Consider the following 16,367-nt stretch of genomic DNA (forward strand, 5'->3'; position numbering starts at 1 on the left):
TGCTCCTGTGTCTGTGTTACTTTCTGGCTCTCTGCTTTTAATTAGGCTGTTGTAGTCAGACCTGCCGGAGTTATCAGCCACACTACTCAAACTGCTCAAACGTTTGATATGGGAGAATGTTTGATACTGCTCAAATATTACCTGCTCTCTTTAAACTGATCCTGCTTAACATTCTCTGCTCTCTAAAAATCCAATCCAAACTTTATCTTTTTACCTTCTCCGAGTAAATGGTCGCCCACTCATCCAGCCTGACCTGCTGGAAGACTGACCACTGGGGTTTTCTTCTACCTGCATCAGACCAGCTGCCACCCACCAGTCCACCAGGCTCCCCCACCACCCATGCCAGACCAGCAGCACACCCTCCTACCACTTCTACCTGCCTAATGACTATGTCAAAACCTAAATGGATTCTAAATGGATCTGCCACTATTAATATAGCCACTATTAACCATCATTACTCTCATTACTCTTACCATCACTGCCATAACCATATGCCATATGTTGCATATCGGAGCATTACAACAGTTTATGTGGTTCAGTGACTTTTATAAATGATTTATAAACAGTTCTGACCAGAGGAGGATGGGTCCCTCTTTTGAGTCTTGGTTCCTCCCAAGGTTTCTTCCTCCAGCTCTGAGGGAGTTTTTCCTTGCCATTGTCATCTTAGGCTTGCTCACTGGAGGTCTTAGGTTTTTCATGAATTTGTTGACTTCTCTTTTTATTGATTGTGTAAAGCTGATTTGTGACAACACCAGTTGTAAAAAGCGCTATACAAAACAATTTGTTTTGATTTTATTTGATGCTGCTCTTTTAGCCCAGCACCAGAAACCTTATATCCACACCAGTATATTGTTGCAACTATGAGGACAGCTCTGCTGCTGATCTGAACCAATTAGAGCTGTGTAGATTGTTTAAACAAAATCCTGGAGAGGACTTTTACTTTCAAGACCTGAATTTGCCAATTTCTGGCAGACAGTAATCTAGTCTGTGAGTCAGTGATCTACCAAAATGTAAGGACTAATCTGAAATGCAGGAGAAGACTGATAACCTAATTAGATTACTGCAACTCATTGATATCACAAAGGTTGTCCGGTTAGATTTTAACTCAAATGATGGTTTCACATGACTGCTTCTGGTTCTATGAATTCAAATAACATGCTGTATATCAATACAGACCCATAATTATTTTAATATGAACGAATGGAATAAATGGAATGGAATACAGTATGCTTCCCTAAACATTCATAACATTTTACAACCCATACAAATTTGAAACCATACTGCATCACAATCTTCCCTGCCTCTAGGAAAAACATGCCCAGTTCCAGGTTGCAGCCCTCTAACAAAAGCCATCCTGCTGGCATTAATCAGCTACACATGACAGGGGGAGCATGTATATATAACAGGGAGCACTCATTCCTGTTCTCTCTGAGCTGCTGGGCAGCCATGGGTATCCTCAATATACTGAACCTAACTATTTTGCTCTGCACTCAAATATGCTCTGCATGTAAACTTTTAGGTAGGTTTGAAATGCAAGATATATTTAAAGAAGGAGACATCATGATAGGGGGCATTTTCCTTATTTCTATCAAGCAGGAGAATGTCTATGCTTCATTTGAAATAAAACCACCTAAACCTCAATGCAAAGGGTGAGAAATAATGCAATTATAACATATATTACATTAATAATGTAAAATATAATTGCTGAGTAATAATAAGGAACTTAAAATATTAACAGTGTTTTTATTTGTTCTATCCAAACACTCACCATAGATTTGATCTGCGAGTATTTCGATGGACAAGGATCATGATGTTTGCAATAGATGAAATAAATAGAGATGATCATTTGCTTCCTAACATCTCTCAGAATGTTGGACTCTTGTGCCTCTCCAACCAATGTTTTGAGAGCTGCCCTTACATTGGTGAGCGGATCAGAGGATAAAGAATCTCAATGTCATCCATCTCCTATAACAGCTCTTGTAGCTGAATCAGGATCTACCCAGTCTTTAGTTGTGGCTGAGACTCTTGGCCAGTTCAGAGTGCCGATGGTAACACTCAAAACAACACAATTGTAAAGATCTTTAAATGTAAGGATGTGTAAAACTAGTTTGTAAATTTTGATTTCATTATATTTCAATAGGTTAGTTACTTTTCAACATGTGCATGTTTAAGTGACAAAAGAAAATATCCAACATTCTTCCGCACAATACCGAGTGACTACCATGAAGCAAAGGCTCTGGCTCTCCTGGTCAAACGATATGGGTGGACATGGGTTGGGGCTCTGCAATCTGATAACGACTATGGACGAAATGGGATTGCAGGCTTCACAAAAGAAGTGCAGAAGTTTGGAATTTGCATTGCATTTGTTGGCACAGTCTTGCGGACGTATCCCCAAAGCAAAATTCTTGAAGTCGTTGAAATGATAAAACAATCAAATGTGAAAGTGATCCTAGCTGTTGTGGCAGAGGGATATCTCTATCCTTTAATGCAGGAAGTGGTAAGACAGAACATCACTGGAATACAGTGGATTGCCAGTGTAGCCTGGATAACTGCAGACAGACCATCCACTCCAGAGATGTTCAAATCTTTCGGAGGGACAATTGGATTTGTGATTCGAAAGACAACCATACTCAAACTGGGACCTGTTCTCAAAGATATCAACCCTTACCAATATCCAGAATCCGGTTTTGTCAGTGACTTCTGGGAAACAATGGTTGTAGGCCTCTGTCTTCGGTAAATGTTTTACAAAACAGCACAAAAATATGCACAGGAGATGAGAAGGTGGATTACACAAACAAATTTTTCAATGTCACACAACTCAGAGTTGCATATAAAGTCTATCAAGCAGTGTATGCGATTGCACATGCACTTCATCGAGTGGTCTTTTGTGAAAGGCCTGGAGGCAGTGTGTTGAGAAAGTGTCTTAACTTATCAGAGATAACTCCAAAACTGGTAAGCTTGGTGTTGCATTGCAGTGTCATTAGGACTCATAATTGCAACATATAATTACATTATGTGTGATGCTTTATTTTTTCACTAGATAAGTGAGCAATTAAAAGATGTACATTTTGTGGATGCATTTGGGGAGGAGGTATACTTTGATCAGAATGGAGACCCACCTGCTTCATATGAACTCATAAACTGGCAGCTGAGAGAAGGAGAAGTGCAACATATTCCAGTAGGCCATTTCTCCTCTGCAAATGGAAAATATGACCTTGTGATTCACGAGGACAAGATTTTTTGGAACACAGGAAATCTGGTAGTAGAAATGTTAACATACTTGCAATCACATATTGTTGCATTTGTTGTTGTGTACTATACATCATCTTTCTTAATTTGTCAGATTCCAAAAGCAGTTTGCTCTGAAATCTGTCCACATGGAACAAGGAAAGCACAAATTAAAGGACTGCCTGCCTGCTGCTTTGACTGCATCCCATGTGCTGATGGTTCAATATCTAATACAACAGGTGCAGTAATCATTTAACTAAGATAGCCAAAATACACCATAATCAAGTTTAAAACACGGTGGTGTCTGCGCGTATAATGTGCACATTTCTAATGCTTCTGAAAATGCATTTTTGTTCCCCTATAGGAGCTGCGGATTGTTTCACTTGCCCAATAGAGTATATGTCTAATGAGAGAAAGGACAGGTGCATTATGAAGGTCACAGAGTTCCTGTCATATACTGAAACAATGGGGATTGTCCTGGTGGCTCTGTCACTATTCGGTGCAGGTTTAGCATTTTCCGCAATGGTGGTGTTCATACATTTCAGAGAAACACCAATAGTAAAAGCTAATAATTCAGAACTGAGCTTACTGCTACTTGTCTCTTTAATCTACTGCTTCCTCTGTCCTCTCACATTCATCGGGGAGCCCACAGTCTGGTCTTGCATGTTGCGCCATACAGCATTTGGTGTCACCTTCGCCCTCTGCATTTCCTGTGTGCTGGGGAAAATCATAGTTGTTGTAACTGCTTTCAGAGCAACATTACCTGGTAACAATGTGGCGGGAAAGTTTGGGCCAGCACAACAAAGGGGCATAGTGTGTTCATGTACAGCAATCCAAATTGTCATCTGTATTCTCTGGTTAAGGTTCTCACCACCATTTCCAGATAAAGTGTTCGAGCAACGTAATAAAAAAATAATTTTAGAATGTAACACAGGCTCAGATGCTGCATTTTATTCTGTTTTAGGATACATTGGCCTGCTTGCTGTGCTCTGTTTGGTGTTGGCCTTTTTAGCCAGAAAGCTGCCTGATAACTTTAATGAAGCTAAAATTATCACATTCAGCATGCTCATATTCTGTGCAGTTTGGATCACCTTTATTCCAGCTTATATCAGCTCCCCTGGCAAGTACACAGTAGCTGTAGAGATCTTTGCAATTTTATCTTCTGCCTTTGCGAATTCTTATGCAGTTTTATGCCGAAGTGTTACATCATTTTAATAAAACCAGAGAAAAACACAAAAAAACATGTAATGGGGAAAAATCTAAAACATGGCATGTAATGGAAAATATATTCAACACATAATAAAGCATTACTAATTATGCAGAATGATCCTTATTGCTGTTTTTACTAGATGTAAATGTTACCTCTTTAAATACATTTTATTCCCTGATAAACTGCTATAAATGATTGATCCCATTATTAGATTACAATCATTCATTAGAACCGCAAAATAGCTTCTGTCTATGTTCATTGTGTCTATATATGAAATTTTTTTCTTAGACTCAAAATATTTGCTGTTAATGGTAAGGCACACTCCAACACTCCCTTTTACATTAAACACATTGTATACTGCTAAAACAACTAACTTTAAAATGCATGTGACAACAAAGGTATCTTTAGCTGAGCAAATGTTTTATTGTTGTTTTGAATGCTAAAATATCAGGCCACATTGTTTTCTTTAGCTGACAAAAGGATTTTTCGTCCTGGTCCAAAAACAGTGGTGCGCCGTTTATGGCCTAGATCCAGGAAAAAAATGCTCATCATGATTTTGTGGCACTTCCTAGATGGCTCTGCTGTTTAATCTGAGCTGTCCAAGTTGTTTAAACAAAGTCTTTAAAAGAATTTGTTATTTTAAGTATCACATGCCCCTAAGGAAAACATGCTCAGAACCAGGTTGCAGCCCTCTAACAAAACCCACCCTACTGGCATCAACAGGCTACACAATGCAAGTGAACATGTATATATAACAGGGAGCAATGTCCTCTCTGAGCTGCAGAGAAGAAATGGGTATGCTTAGAGCAATGAATCTATTTCTTTTGCTCTGCACGCAAATATGCTCTGCATGTAAACTCGTGGGTAAGTTTGAAATGCAAGATATGTTCAAAGAAGGAGACATCATGATAGGGGGCATTTTCCCTATTTCTAACAAGCAGGAAAATGCCCTTGCTTCATTTAAGGTAAAACCACCTAAACCTCAATGCAAAGGGTGAGTAATAATGTAATTATAATGTACAATACATACGTAATGCATAATATACTGCTGGTAAATACGTAGCAATGCATAATGTTAATTATGTGTGTGGGTTTATGTTTCTGTTGTATCATAACACACATCAGGTTTGACCTGCGATCATTCCGATGGACAAGGATCATGATGTTTGCAATAGATGAAATAAATAGAGATGATCGTTTGCTTCCTAACATCTCTCTGGGATACAGAATATTGGACTCTTGTGCCTCTCCTAGTAATGTTTTGAGAGCTGCACTTACTTTGGTGAGCGGATCAGAGGAAAAGGAATCTCAGTGTCATCCACCTCCTATAACAGCTCTTGTAGCTGAATCAGGATCTACCCAGTCTTTAGTTGTGGCTGAGGCACTTGGGCCCTTCAGAGTGCCGATGGTAACATTCTTAACGGCACCATGGAATAGATCTTTTAAATGTATAGATGTATAACTAGTGAAGAGGTGTAAAACTAGTTTTTAAACTTAGATTTTTTGTATCTCAACAGGTTAGCTACTTTTCAGCTTGTGCATGTTTAAGTGACAAAAGAAAATATCCAACATTTTTTCGCACAATACCGAGTGACTACCATCAAGCAAAGGCTCTAGCTCTCCTGGTCAAACAATTTGGGTGGACGTGGATTGGAGCGCTGCAATCTGATAATGACTATGGACAATACGGGATTGCAGCCTTTACAAAAGAAGTAGAAGGGCTTGGAGTTTGCATTGCGTTTGTCGGCAGAATTTTACGGACGTATCCCCATAGTAAAATTCTTGAAGTTGTTGAAATGATAAAACAATCAAGCGTGAAGGTGATCCTAGCAGTTGTGGCAGAAGGTGATCTCTATCCTTTAATGCAAGAAGTGGTAAGACAGAACATCACTGGAATACAGTGGATTGCAACTGTAGGTTGGATAACTGCAGACAGACCATCCACTCCAGAGATGTTCAAATCATTCGGAGGGACAATTGGATTTGTGGTCCAAAAAAAGGCCATACTCAAACTGGGACCTGTTCTCAAAGATATCAACCCTTACAAAGATTCAGAATCCGGTTTTGTCAGTGACTTCTGGGAAACAATAGTTGGTTGTAGGCCTCTGTCTTCGGTAAATGTTTTACAAAACAGCACAAAAATATGCACAGGAGATGAGAAGGTGGATTACACAAACAAATTCTACGATGTCACACAACTCAGAGATGCATATAAAGTCTATCAAGCAGTTTATGCGATTGCACATGCACTTCATCGAGTGGTCTTTTGTGAAAGGCCTGGAAGCAGTGTGTTGAGGCAGTGTCTCAACTTATCAGAGATAACTCCAGAACTGGTGAGATGTTTTTGGAAAAAAGGAATTCACTGCATTTTATATGAGTGTTTACTAGGGCTTGTAATGTAATCATTTCATCATAATATTATATTATGTGTGATGCTTTATTTATATCACTAGGTAAGTGAGCACTTAAAAGATGTACATTTTGTGGATGCATTTGGGGAGGAGGTATACTTTGATCAGAATGGAGACCCACCTGCTTCATATGAACTCATAAACTGGCAGCTGAGAGAAGGGGAAGTGCAACATATTCCAGTAGGCTATTTCAGCATCTCTGAAAATGGAATATACAACCTTGTTATACAAGAAGACAAGATTGTTTGGAACACAGGAAATCTGGTAGCAGAAATATAACATACTTGCAATCACATAATGTTGTATTTGTGTGCTATACATCTTCTAAGATAGACTTTTAATTTGTCAGACTCCAAAAGCTGTTTGCTCCGAAATCTGTCCACATGGAACAAGGATAGCACAAATTAAAGGACTCCCTGTCTGCTGCTTTGACTGCATCCCATGTGCTGATGGTTCTATATCCAATGCAACAGGTGCAGTAATCATTTAATTAATATAGACTGAATACACCATAATCATGTTCATTTTCAACATAGGGGTGTTTGTTTGTATAATGTGAAATTGTGTATTGTTTCTGGACATACATTTTTGTTCCCCTATAGGAGCAGTGGATTGTATCATTTGCCCTATAGAGTACTGGTCTAATGAGAGAAAGGACAGTTGCGTTATGAAGGTCACAGAGTTCCTATCATATACTGAAACAATGGGGATTGTCCTGGTGGCTCTGTCACTATTCGGTGCAGGTTTAACATTTTCTACAATGGTGGTGTTCATACATTTCAGAGAAACACCAATAGTAAAAGCTAATAATTCAGAACTGAGCTTACTGCTACTTGTCTCTCTAATCTACTGCTTCCTCTGTCCTCTCACATTCATCGGGGAGCCCACAGTCTGGTCCTGCATGTTGCGCCATACAGCATTCGGCGTAACATTCGCCCTCTGCATTTCCTGTGTGCTGGGGAAAACCATAGTTGTTGTAACTGCTTTCAGAGCAACATTACCTGGTAGCAACTTGGCGGGAAAGTTTGGGCCAGCACAACAAAGGGGCATAGTGTGTTCATGTACAGCAATTCAAGTTGTCATCTGTATTCTCTGGTTAAAGATCTCACCACCATTTCCAGATAAAGTGTTTGAGCAGCATAATAAAAAAATTATTTTAGAATGTAACACAGGCTCAGATGCTGCATTTTATTCTGTTCTAGGATACGTAAGCTTACTCGCTGTGATTTGTTTGGTTTTAGCCTTTTTAGCCAGAAAGCTGCCTGACAACTTTAATGAAGCTAAAGTCATCACATTCAGCATGCTCATATTCTGTGCTGTTTGGATCACCTTTATTCCAGCTTATATCAGCTCCCCTGGCAAGTACACAGTAGCTGTAGAGATCTTTGCAATTCTGTCTTCTGCCTTTGGTTTACTGTTATGCATTTTTATGCCAAAATGTTATATTATTCTAATAAAACCAGAGAGAAACACAAAGAAACATATGATGGGAAAAAATCCAAAACATGGCATGTGATAAAAACATATTCAACACATAATAAAATGTAACTAATAAAACAAAATGACCCTTAATGCTGTTTGTACTAGATGCAAGTGTTATTTCCAAAACCCTTTCACATGTGTCATATTTATGATTATTCACATTATTATGATATAACTGATTAATTACATCATTATATTACAATCATTTGCCACAATTATTTTAGCTTCTATCTTTATTCAGTGTCTCTTAATATGATCTTTAAATATTTTCTACATTGAAAGTGCCAAAACCTTTTGAATGCAAATGTCATTCATATCAAGTCTTTCAATATCATTACTGTCACTTTGGCATTTCTATAACAATTATCAAGTGCTTCTGAAATGACAGGTACTGCAAGGTCTTGGACATGCATTGTTGTCACTTGTTTCAGTCATATTTATTTAGATGAATCACAAACTGTAAAAAAGCCTAGATCAAATTTGAGCTAGCGCACATGCTCACTCCCAAAGGCCGTACAGTTTTCAATTCTACATGATTTTTGAGAAATGTATGGTTACTTGCATAACCTTGGTTCTCTGAAACATACATAAGGTATCTCACTATGAGAAATGCTTTCTGCGTGACTGACATCGAAAGCACCACATCTGGCATCACCTCTGGCCAATTATAATCCTCCACCACTCGTTATAAATTGTGATGACTACTGGGTTCATCAATTCTCCAGTGTGCTCTTCCCAAAGTGAAATGCAAGTTATTAGAGAACCAGAGTGACATAAGTAATCCTACTCTCTCTTTCCACATTTGTTTGAGATCTCACTATGGAAAAGCCATAGCCAACTCCCATACTTCATGTTGAAGAAGACCTTTGTGTAATGCACGTCCAAGTTCAAGATGCAAGCAGCTCAGTAACTTTCTTATTAGACTAGCAAAACTTAAAAGAGAGCATCTTACTTCATATTGAGGTCATATTGTGAAAGCAAAGGTTTGGGGGCATGACTTGTGTGTGCCTCTCATTAAGTAACATTTTAAAGAGTGTTTGCCAACAGAGGTTTTGGGAAAATATGGCGATAGCTACAATTGAAGGGTCACAACAATTTCAGATGATAGATCCATCATGTTCATGCTCAATTTCTCATAAACAAGACCCACAAGGCCATGGCAGTGAAAAGGGGTCTGAGTATTGAGAGGGGACAGGGTTCCTCTGACAGAAAAAAAGTTATTTAAGCTAGTCAAAGTCTTCCCAGTGTGTGTAGTGGTCAGCAGGAGACAGAATCAATTTTCTTTTTCTTTAGCGAGAGTTGCTGATATAAAGCTTAGGGGTGGAAACAAATAGAGAAGGACATTCAGCCACAGATGAGCTAAAACATTCACACCCAAAAGTGCATTGTCGTCTGTGAGTGAGAAGAACAGGGGACAGCTGAGGATGAAGCCCCCATGCTTTGTACGGGAGAGGAGATTTGCCTTGACATTTATTGAGCCTAGCACAAGTTTTGCACAACAGTGAGTTGAAATGCACACTGCTCCACACAGTAAGCCTGTGTGCTAGCCTGCAAAGCTAGAGAGCTTGTCCATCCTTGGTGATTTATAAATGCCACTGCAAAGGTAATGTGCATCGGAATAAGGAGACAACGACTGTGAGTTGGAGAAGAAAGTGCTTCAATGCTAGGAACACTAATAGCAGCTTGAGGAAAGGAATGTGCTCACCATGTAGGAGCGACAACCATATGCTAATGATTGCATTGCCCTCGAAACTGCCACAAAAACCTTTATCTACTGGTATCACCTTTCTTGAAGACAACACACAGCGGAGAGCTTCTTCGAGGACCATAGGGTCTCTCCAGCGTCATAGAGCTGTAATCCATTTTGCTGTCCCTGGATAAGAATGACAAAGCAGATACAAGCAAAGCTCTGAAATCCAGCAATGAAAACCCCTTGTTTTAAGTAGGCCAAGAGTAATTATCAATAAGCTGGAAGCCATTAAGCTCAACACTAGAAGTTTAAACGCAAGCACACATCTGTTTACATATATGAAGTCAGCCACCGCCCCTTTTCCAACTGCTGCTAATGCAGGTCGTTAGTGATCGTTGAGGAAAGTGAGGAAAGTTCTGACACAACAGCTAACAGATGCCTGTGCTGACTCACTAGGTGCAATCAATCCACCACTGAGAGAGCAAGGACAATTGTGCTCTCTCAGACTCTGGCTGATGATGGCAAGCAGCATGAACCTGTATCTGAAACAATGATCTGTAGATAATTGTGGACACTGGACCACTCTCAGACCACTGGACAACTCAGAGCCCAAAAGAGTTTATCTTCAGCCCAAAATTACTTTCTGATGTGGTACTTTAAGATCAGAGTAAAAGATGTCTGATCCCTTTTCCACCTGAGTGAGAGAACAGAGCAGGTAGATGTCTATACAGACAAATACTCTAAGACCCATTTCCCATAAGGGAGCCAGAACCGCTTCCACACAATTGGTAAAAACCCATGGCGCAAAGCTGAGCCCAAACAGAAACATGAGAAACACATAAGACATATCTCTATAAGCAAGACTAAGATACTTTCTGTGAGCAGGGTAGAAAATAAATACATACTTTTTTTGTGCTTTCAAATTATATACTTGCATATAACATCTAACAAGCAGTGTATGTGATCACACATGCACTTCATTGGGAGGTGTTTTGTAAAATATATGGAGGCAATGTTTCAAGACAGTGCCTGAATGGATTAGCAATAACTAACTGGTAAGCTAGATGTTTCTTTGCAGAGTTCTTGGATCCCATAATTGTAACATATCATTACATTAGGTGTGTTCTTCTTTTTTACACTAGTGCTGTGTCCATGTCCACCTGAGGTGGATTTTTAAAACAGTGTTGACAACGACCAAAGCAAATATTTCAGAGAGGGGTAGAAAGGGTTGAAGCTTCAGGTTGGGTGTGCAGAAGCATGAAAGAATAACAATGCTGGCACTATCACACCAGCTGCTGGTCACAATGAGACACAATTCACCCCAATTTAACATTATACACATTGTACCCTGTAGTGGGACAACAGTGGCCTATCTATATGGGAGCAAATTCTTTATTTTTGCTTTAAATGCTAAAAAAAAAAGCAATAACCAAACTGTCTTCCACAGCTTTCTGGTCAACAGATAATGGTGCACTCCCTGAAGTCCAGAAAATAAATAATCCCAGAAGGATTTTGTTCCAACTGTCTGGAAAGGTTTGCTTTAGAGCTGTCCATGTTGTTTGAACAAAATCTTGGAGGGGATTTTTACATTCTGGATCTAAATTTGCAAACTTTGGGAAAACAGTGATCTAGTCTGTGAGCCAGTGATTAGACACTAGAAATAATATGGAAGAAATTAAAAATAATATGGAAAAGAAGGAAAATTCTGACAAACCGATTATATCACTGCAACATATAGCAATTATACATGTTATTTTACCTCAAATGATGGCTCCACATGACTGTATTTCATTCAGTAATGACTGATGTAAGATTTAGTGTATCATTATGGGCTAATTATGTTTAACATGAATAAGTGCCGTAGGCTAGCCTGAACATTGAGAATATTATAGCCCTTGAAAAATTTAAGCCATACTGTGCCACATCTAAACTGTCTCTAAGGAAAACATGCTCAGTGCCAGGTTGCAGCCCTCTAAGAAAACCCATCCTGCTGACAAGAACCAGCTACACATGGCAGGGCGAACATGCATATATAACAGTGAGCACTTTCTGTTCCTGTTATCTCTGACCTACTAGGCAGCCATGGGTATGCTGAACATACTGAATCTATGTTTTTTGCTCTGCAACCAAATATGCTCTGCATGTAAACTCGTGGGTAAGTTTGAAATGCAAGATATGTTCAAAGAAGGAGACATCATGATAGGGGGCATTTTCCCAATTTCCAACAAGCAGGAAAATATCCTTGCTTCATTTGAGGTAAAACCACCTCAACCTCAATGCAAAGGGTGAGTAATAATGCAATTGTAATATATAATACTGTTAAAATGTATGCTACTACTGGTGAGTAAAGTATAATATTAACTATATGTGTGGGGGGTTTATCTTCTGTCCTATCCAAACACTCACCAGATTTGACCTCCGATCATTTCGATGGACAAAGACCATGATGTTTGCAATAGATGAAATAAATGAAGATGATCGTTTGCTTCCTAACATCTCTCTGGGATACAGAATTGTGGACTCTTGTGCCTCTCCTACTAATGTTTTGCGAGCCACCCTTAGTTTGGTGAGTGGATCAGAGGAAAAGGAATCTCAGTGTCATCCACCTCCTATAACAGCTCTTGTAGCTGAATCAGGATCTACCCAGTCTTTAGTTGTGGCTGAGACATTTGGTCCCTTCAGAGTGCCGATGGTAATGCTCTACACAACATTATGGCAAAATTGTTTTAAATGTATAGATGTATATGCGTAAAAGGTGTTCATATGTTCTATATATCTAAACAGGTTAGCTACTTTTCAGCTTGTGCATGTTTAAGTGACAAAAAAAAATATCCAACATTTTTTCGCACAATACCAAGTTACTACCACCAAGCAAAGGCTCTGGCTCTCCTGGTCAAACGGTATGGATGGACGTGGATAGGAGCACTGCAATCTGATAATGACTATGGGCAATATGGGATTGAATCATTCATAAAAGAAGTGGAGGAGTTTGGAATTTGCATTGCATTTGTTGGCACAATCTTGCGGACGTATCCCCAAAGCAAAATACTTGAAGTCGTTAAAATGATAAAACAATCAAGTGTGAAAGTGATTCTAGCAGTTGCTGCAGAGGGAGATCTCTATCCTTTAATGCAAGAAGTGGTAAGACAGAACATCACTGGAATACAGTGGATTGCATCCGCAGGCTGGATAACAGCAGACAGACCATCCACTCCAGAGATGTTCAAATCATTTGGTGGGACAATTGGATTTGTGGTCCAAAAGATGGAAATGCTCAAACTGGGACCTGTTCTCAAAGATATCAACCCTTACCAATATCCAGAATCCGGTTTTGTCAGTGACTTCTGGGAAACAATTGTGGGCTGTAGGCCTCTGTCTTCAGTAAATGTTTTACAAAACAGCACAAAAATATGTACAGGAGATGAGAAAGTGGATTACACAAACAAATTCTTTGATGTTACAGAACTCAGAGATGCATATAAAGTCTATCAAGCAGTGTATGTGATTGCACATGCACTTCATCTAGTGGTATTTTGTGAAAAGCCTGGAGGCAATGAGTCAAGGCAGTGTCTTAATGTGTCAGAAATAACTCCGAAACTGGTGAATTGTTTTTTTCTACACATTTATACATTTTGTTTGAGTGTCATTAGGTCTCATAATTGCAGCATACCATTGCATTATGTGTGATTTTTCTCATTAGGTAAGTGAGCACCTAAAAGTTGTACATTTTGTGGATGCATTTGGGGAAGAGATGTACTTTGATGAGAATGGCGACCCACCTGCATCTTATGAACTCATTAACTGGCAACTGAATGAAGGAGAAGTTCAACATATTTCAGTAGGTCATTTCAGCACAATTGGAAAATATGATCTTGTGATTCATGACGACAGGATTGTTTGGAACACAGGAAATCTGGTAGTAGAAATACACTAAACATATTTTTGCAATCTAATTGTGTTTTGTGTATTTTTGTTCTGTACTATACATTGTCTAAGATATACTTTAAATCTATCAGATCCCAAAAGCTGTTTGCTCTGAAATCTGTCCACTTGGCACAAGAAAGGCACAAATTAAAGGACTCCCTGTCTGCTGCTTTGACTGCATCCCATGTGCTGATGGTTCTATATCCAATACAACAGGTGCAGTAAGCATTTAACTAATAGGCTTAAGTACCCCATAATCAAACATAAGGAAACATAGGTGCGTCATAATGTATAATGTCTAATTTTCTGATGTTCCTGAACTTACATTATTTGTTCCCCTATAGGAGCAGTGGATTGTATCATTTGCCCTATAGAGTATTGGTCTAATGAGAGAAAGGACAGTTGCGTTATGAAGGTCATAGAGTTCCTATCATATACTGAAACAATGGGGATTGTCCTGGTGGCTCTGTCACTATTCGGAGCAAGTTTTACATTTTCTACAATGGTGGTGTTCATACATTTCAGAGAAACACCAATAGTAAAAGCTAATAATTCAGAACTGAGCTTACTGTTACTTGTCTCTCTAATCTTCTGCTTCCTCTGTCCTCTCACATTCATCGGGGAGCCCACAGTCTGGTCTTGCATGTTGCGTCACACAGCATTCGGCGTAACATTCGCCCTCTGCATTTCCTGTGTGCTGGGGAAAACCATAGTTGTTGTAACTGCTTTCAGAGCAACATTACCTGGTAACAATTTGTCAGGAAAGTTTGGGCCAGCACAACAAAGGGGCATAGTGTGTTCATGTACAGCAATCCAAATTGTCATCTGTATTCTCTGGTTAAAGATCTCACCACCATTTCCAGATAAAGTGTTTGAGCAGCGTAATAAAAAAATCATTTTAGAATGTAACACAGGCTCAGATGCTGCATTTTATTCTGTTCTAGGATACATTGGCCTTCTTGCTGTGATTTGTTTGGTTTTGGCCTTTTTAGCCAGAAAGTTACCTGATAACTTTAATGAAGCTAAAATGATCACATTCAGCATGCTCATATTCTGTGCAGTTTGGATCACCTTTATTCCAGCTTATATCAGCTCCCCTGGCAAGTACACAGTAGCTGTAGAGATATTTGCAATTTTATCCTCTGCCTTTGGTTTACTGTTATGTATTTTTATGCCAAAATGTTATATTATTCTAATAAAACCAGAGAGAAACACAAAGAAACATATGATGGGAAAAATCCGAAACATGCCATCTGATGGAAAAGACATTTAACACATTATAAAACATAAATTATATTAAAATGAATTAATCACAAAATCTTGTATTTATATTTAGTTTCTCTAAATATGATCTTTAAATGTTGTTGTTTTTTTCTTAGACAAGGTACTCAAAGCAAAATGTCCCTCACCTAAAGCTTTCCAATACTATTACTGTTGTTTTGGCATTTTTGGCATTAGTCCCTTGCTTGGTTTAACTATGTCTCCTTGAAACATCTCACCTAGTAAATTAAATTTGTAAAGAACTTAGAAAATGTTGATTCCATTCAGTTTGATATTTCAAAACAAAATTTATTAATTTTATTGTGTTACTTATTGTGTTTCATTGCTAATCTCTCCCCTACCACATGGTGTGCAATCACAACAGCAGATAGGTTCACCCTTTTCCTGGAGCCTGGCACGCAAATGTTGCAGGACACAGATTCTGGTGCCTGTGAACCACATAAAATGAAGCACAGGTCTGCAATATATTGTTACACATATAAATCAATACAACGTCCACACAAACCACTTGTACCACTTTGCAGTTTTCTTAGTGTGCACATTCTTTGTAAATTACACTTTTAAAGAGAACACCTTTAGTGAGACACCAAAGACCCTTCATCCTGACTAGCATAAGAGAGCCATCTTTTTCTCCAACCCGTTCATCAGATCATAAGAGGCACACATGAATGAGTAATTCCAGCTACTACGTGTGCTAGGCTTGCTCCGATGTACAGCATTGTGGAAAGACGCTGGCCAAGTGAAGAGACACCGAAAGCTGTGTGCTAGGATGCAAAAGTGCAGCAAGTGAGCCAGAGTATGCTAGTGCTATGCTTTCAAATATTTGCTCTATGGCGAACAAACTGAAATCTCCAAATCCAGCTTATTGCCCAGCATGAGTTTAGAGACTGTGTTTTTGTGTTTACAGAAACATGTATTGCAACCTCCAAACCTACTCCAGGTTTAGCATTTAGCTTGACAACCTGCTCTGTCTCCATGTGGGCAGAGACTGAACAGTGCAGTAAGACTCAAGGTGGGAGCATCAACACAGAATAGTGTAAAAATGCAGCACTAGTTTGAGTCTGCTACTGGAGGTTGCACTTGTCAGACCCTTTTATTTACAGATGGAAACTCACAGCCCAAGTATCCCCCATGAATAATA

At 39.0% G+C, this 16,367-nt stretch overlaps 2 protein-coding genes and 1 pseudogene across 2 annotated transcripts; all 3 read left to right on the forward strand.

The window, feature by feature from the left end:
- The first annotated feature begins 1,446 nt into the window (after nt 1–1,446).
- Nucleotides 1,447–4,505, forward strand: LOC140575462 (extracellular calcium-sensing receptor-like; annotated as a pseudogene).
- A 724-nt stretch (nt 4,506–5,229) lies between these two features.
- Nucleotides 5,230–8,365, forward strand: LOC140575464 (extracellular calcium-sensing receptor-like). Its single transcript, XM_072695806.1, has 6 exons — nt 5,230–5,432; nt 5,564–5,846; nt 5,956–6,771; nt 6,892–7,113; nt 7,199–7,322; nt 7,452–8,365. Exons 1-6 carry the CDS (start codon nt 5,230–5,232, stop codon nt 8,363–8,365), a joined length of 2,562 nt encoding a protein of 853 aa, XP_072551907.1.
- A 3,738-nt stretch (nt 8,366–12,103) lies between these two features.
- Nucleotides 12,104–15,218, forward strand: LOC140575507 (extracellular calcium-sensing receptor-like). The gene is made up of 6 exons (XM_072695856.1): nt 12,104–12,306; nt 12,431–12,713; nt 12,806–13,621; nt 13,722–13,937; nt 14,038–14,161; nt 14,290–15,218. Exons 1-6 carry the CDS (start codon nt 12,104–12,106, stop codon nt 15,216–15,218), a joined length of 2,571 nt encoding a protein of 856 aa, XP_072551957.1.
- Nucleotides 15,219–16,367: the final 1,149 nt, after the last annotated feature.

Source organism: Salminus brasiliensis, chromosome 13 (assembly GCF_030463535.1).
Source record: "Salminus brasiliensis chromosome 13, fSalBra1.hap2, whole genome shotgun sequence".
NCBI lineage: Eukaryota > Metazoa > Chordata > Actinopteri > Characiformes > Bryconidae > Salminus > Salminus brasiliensis.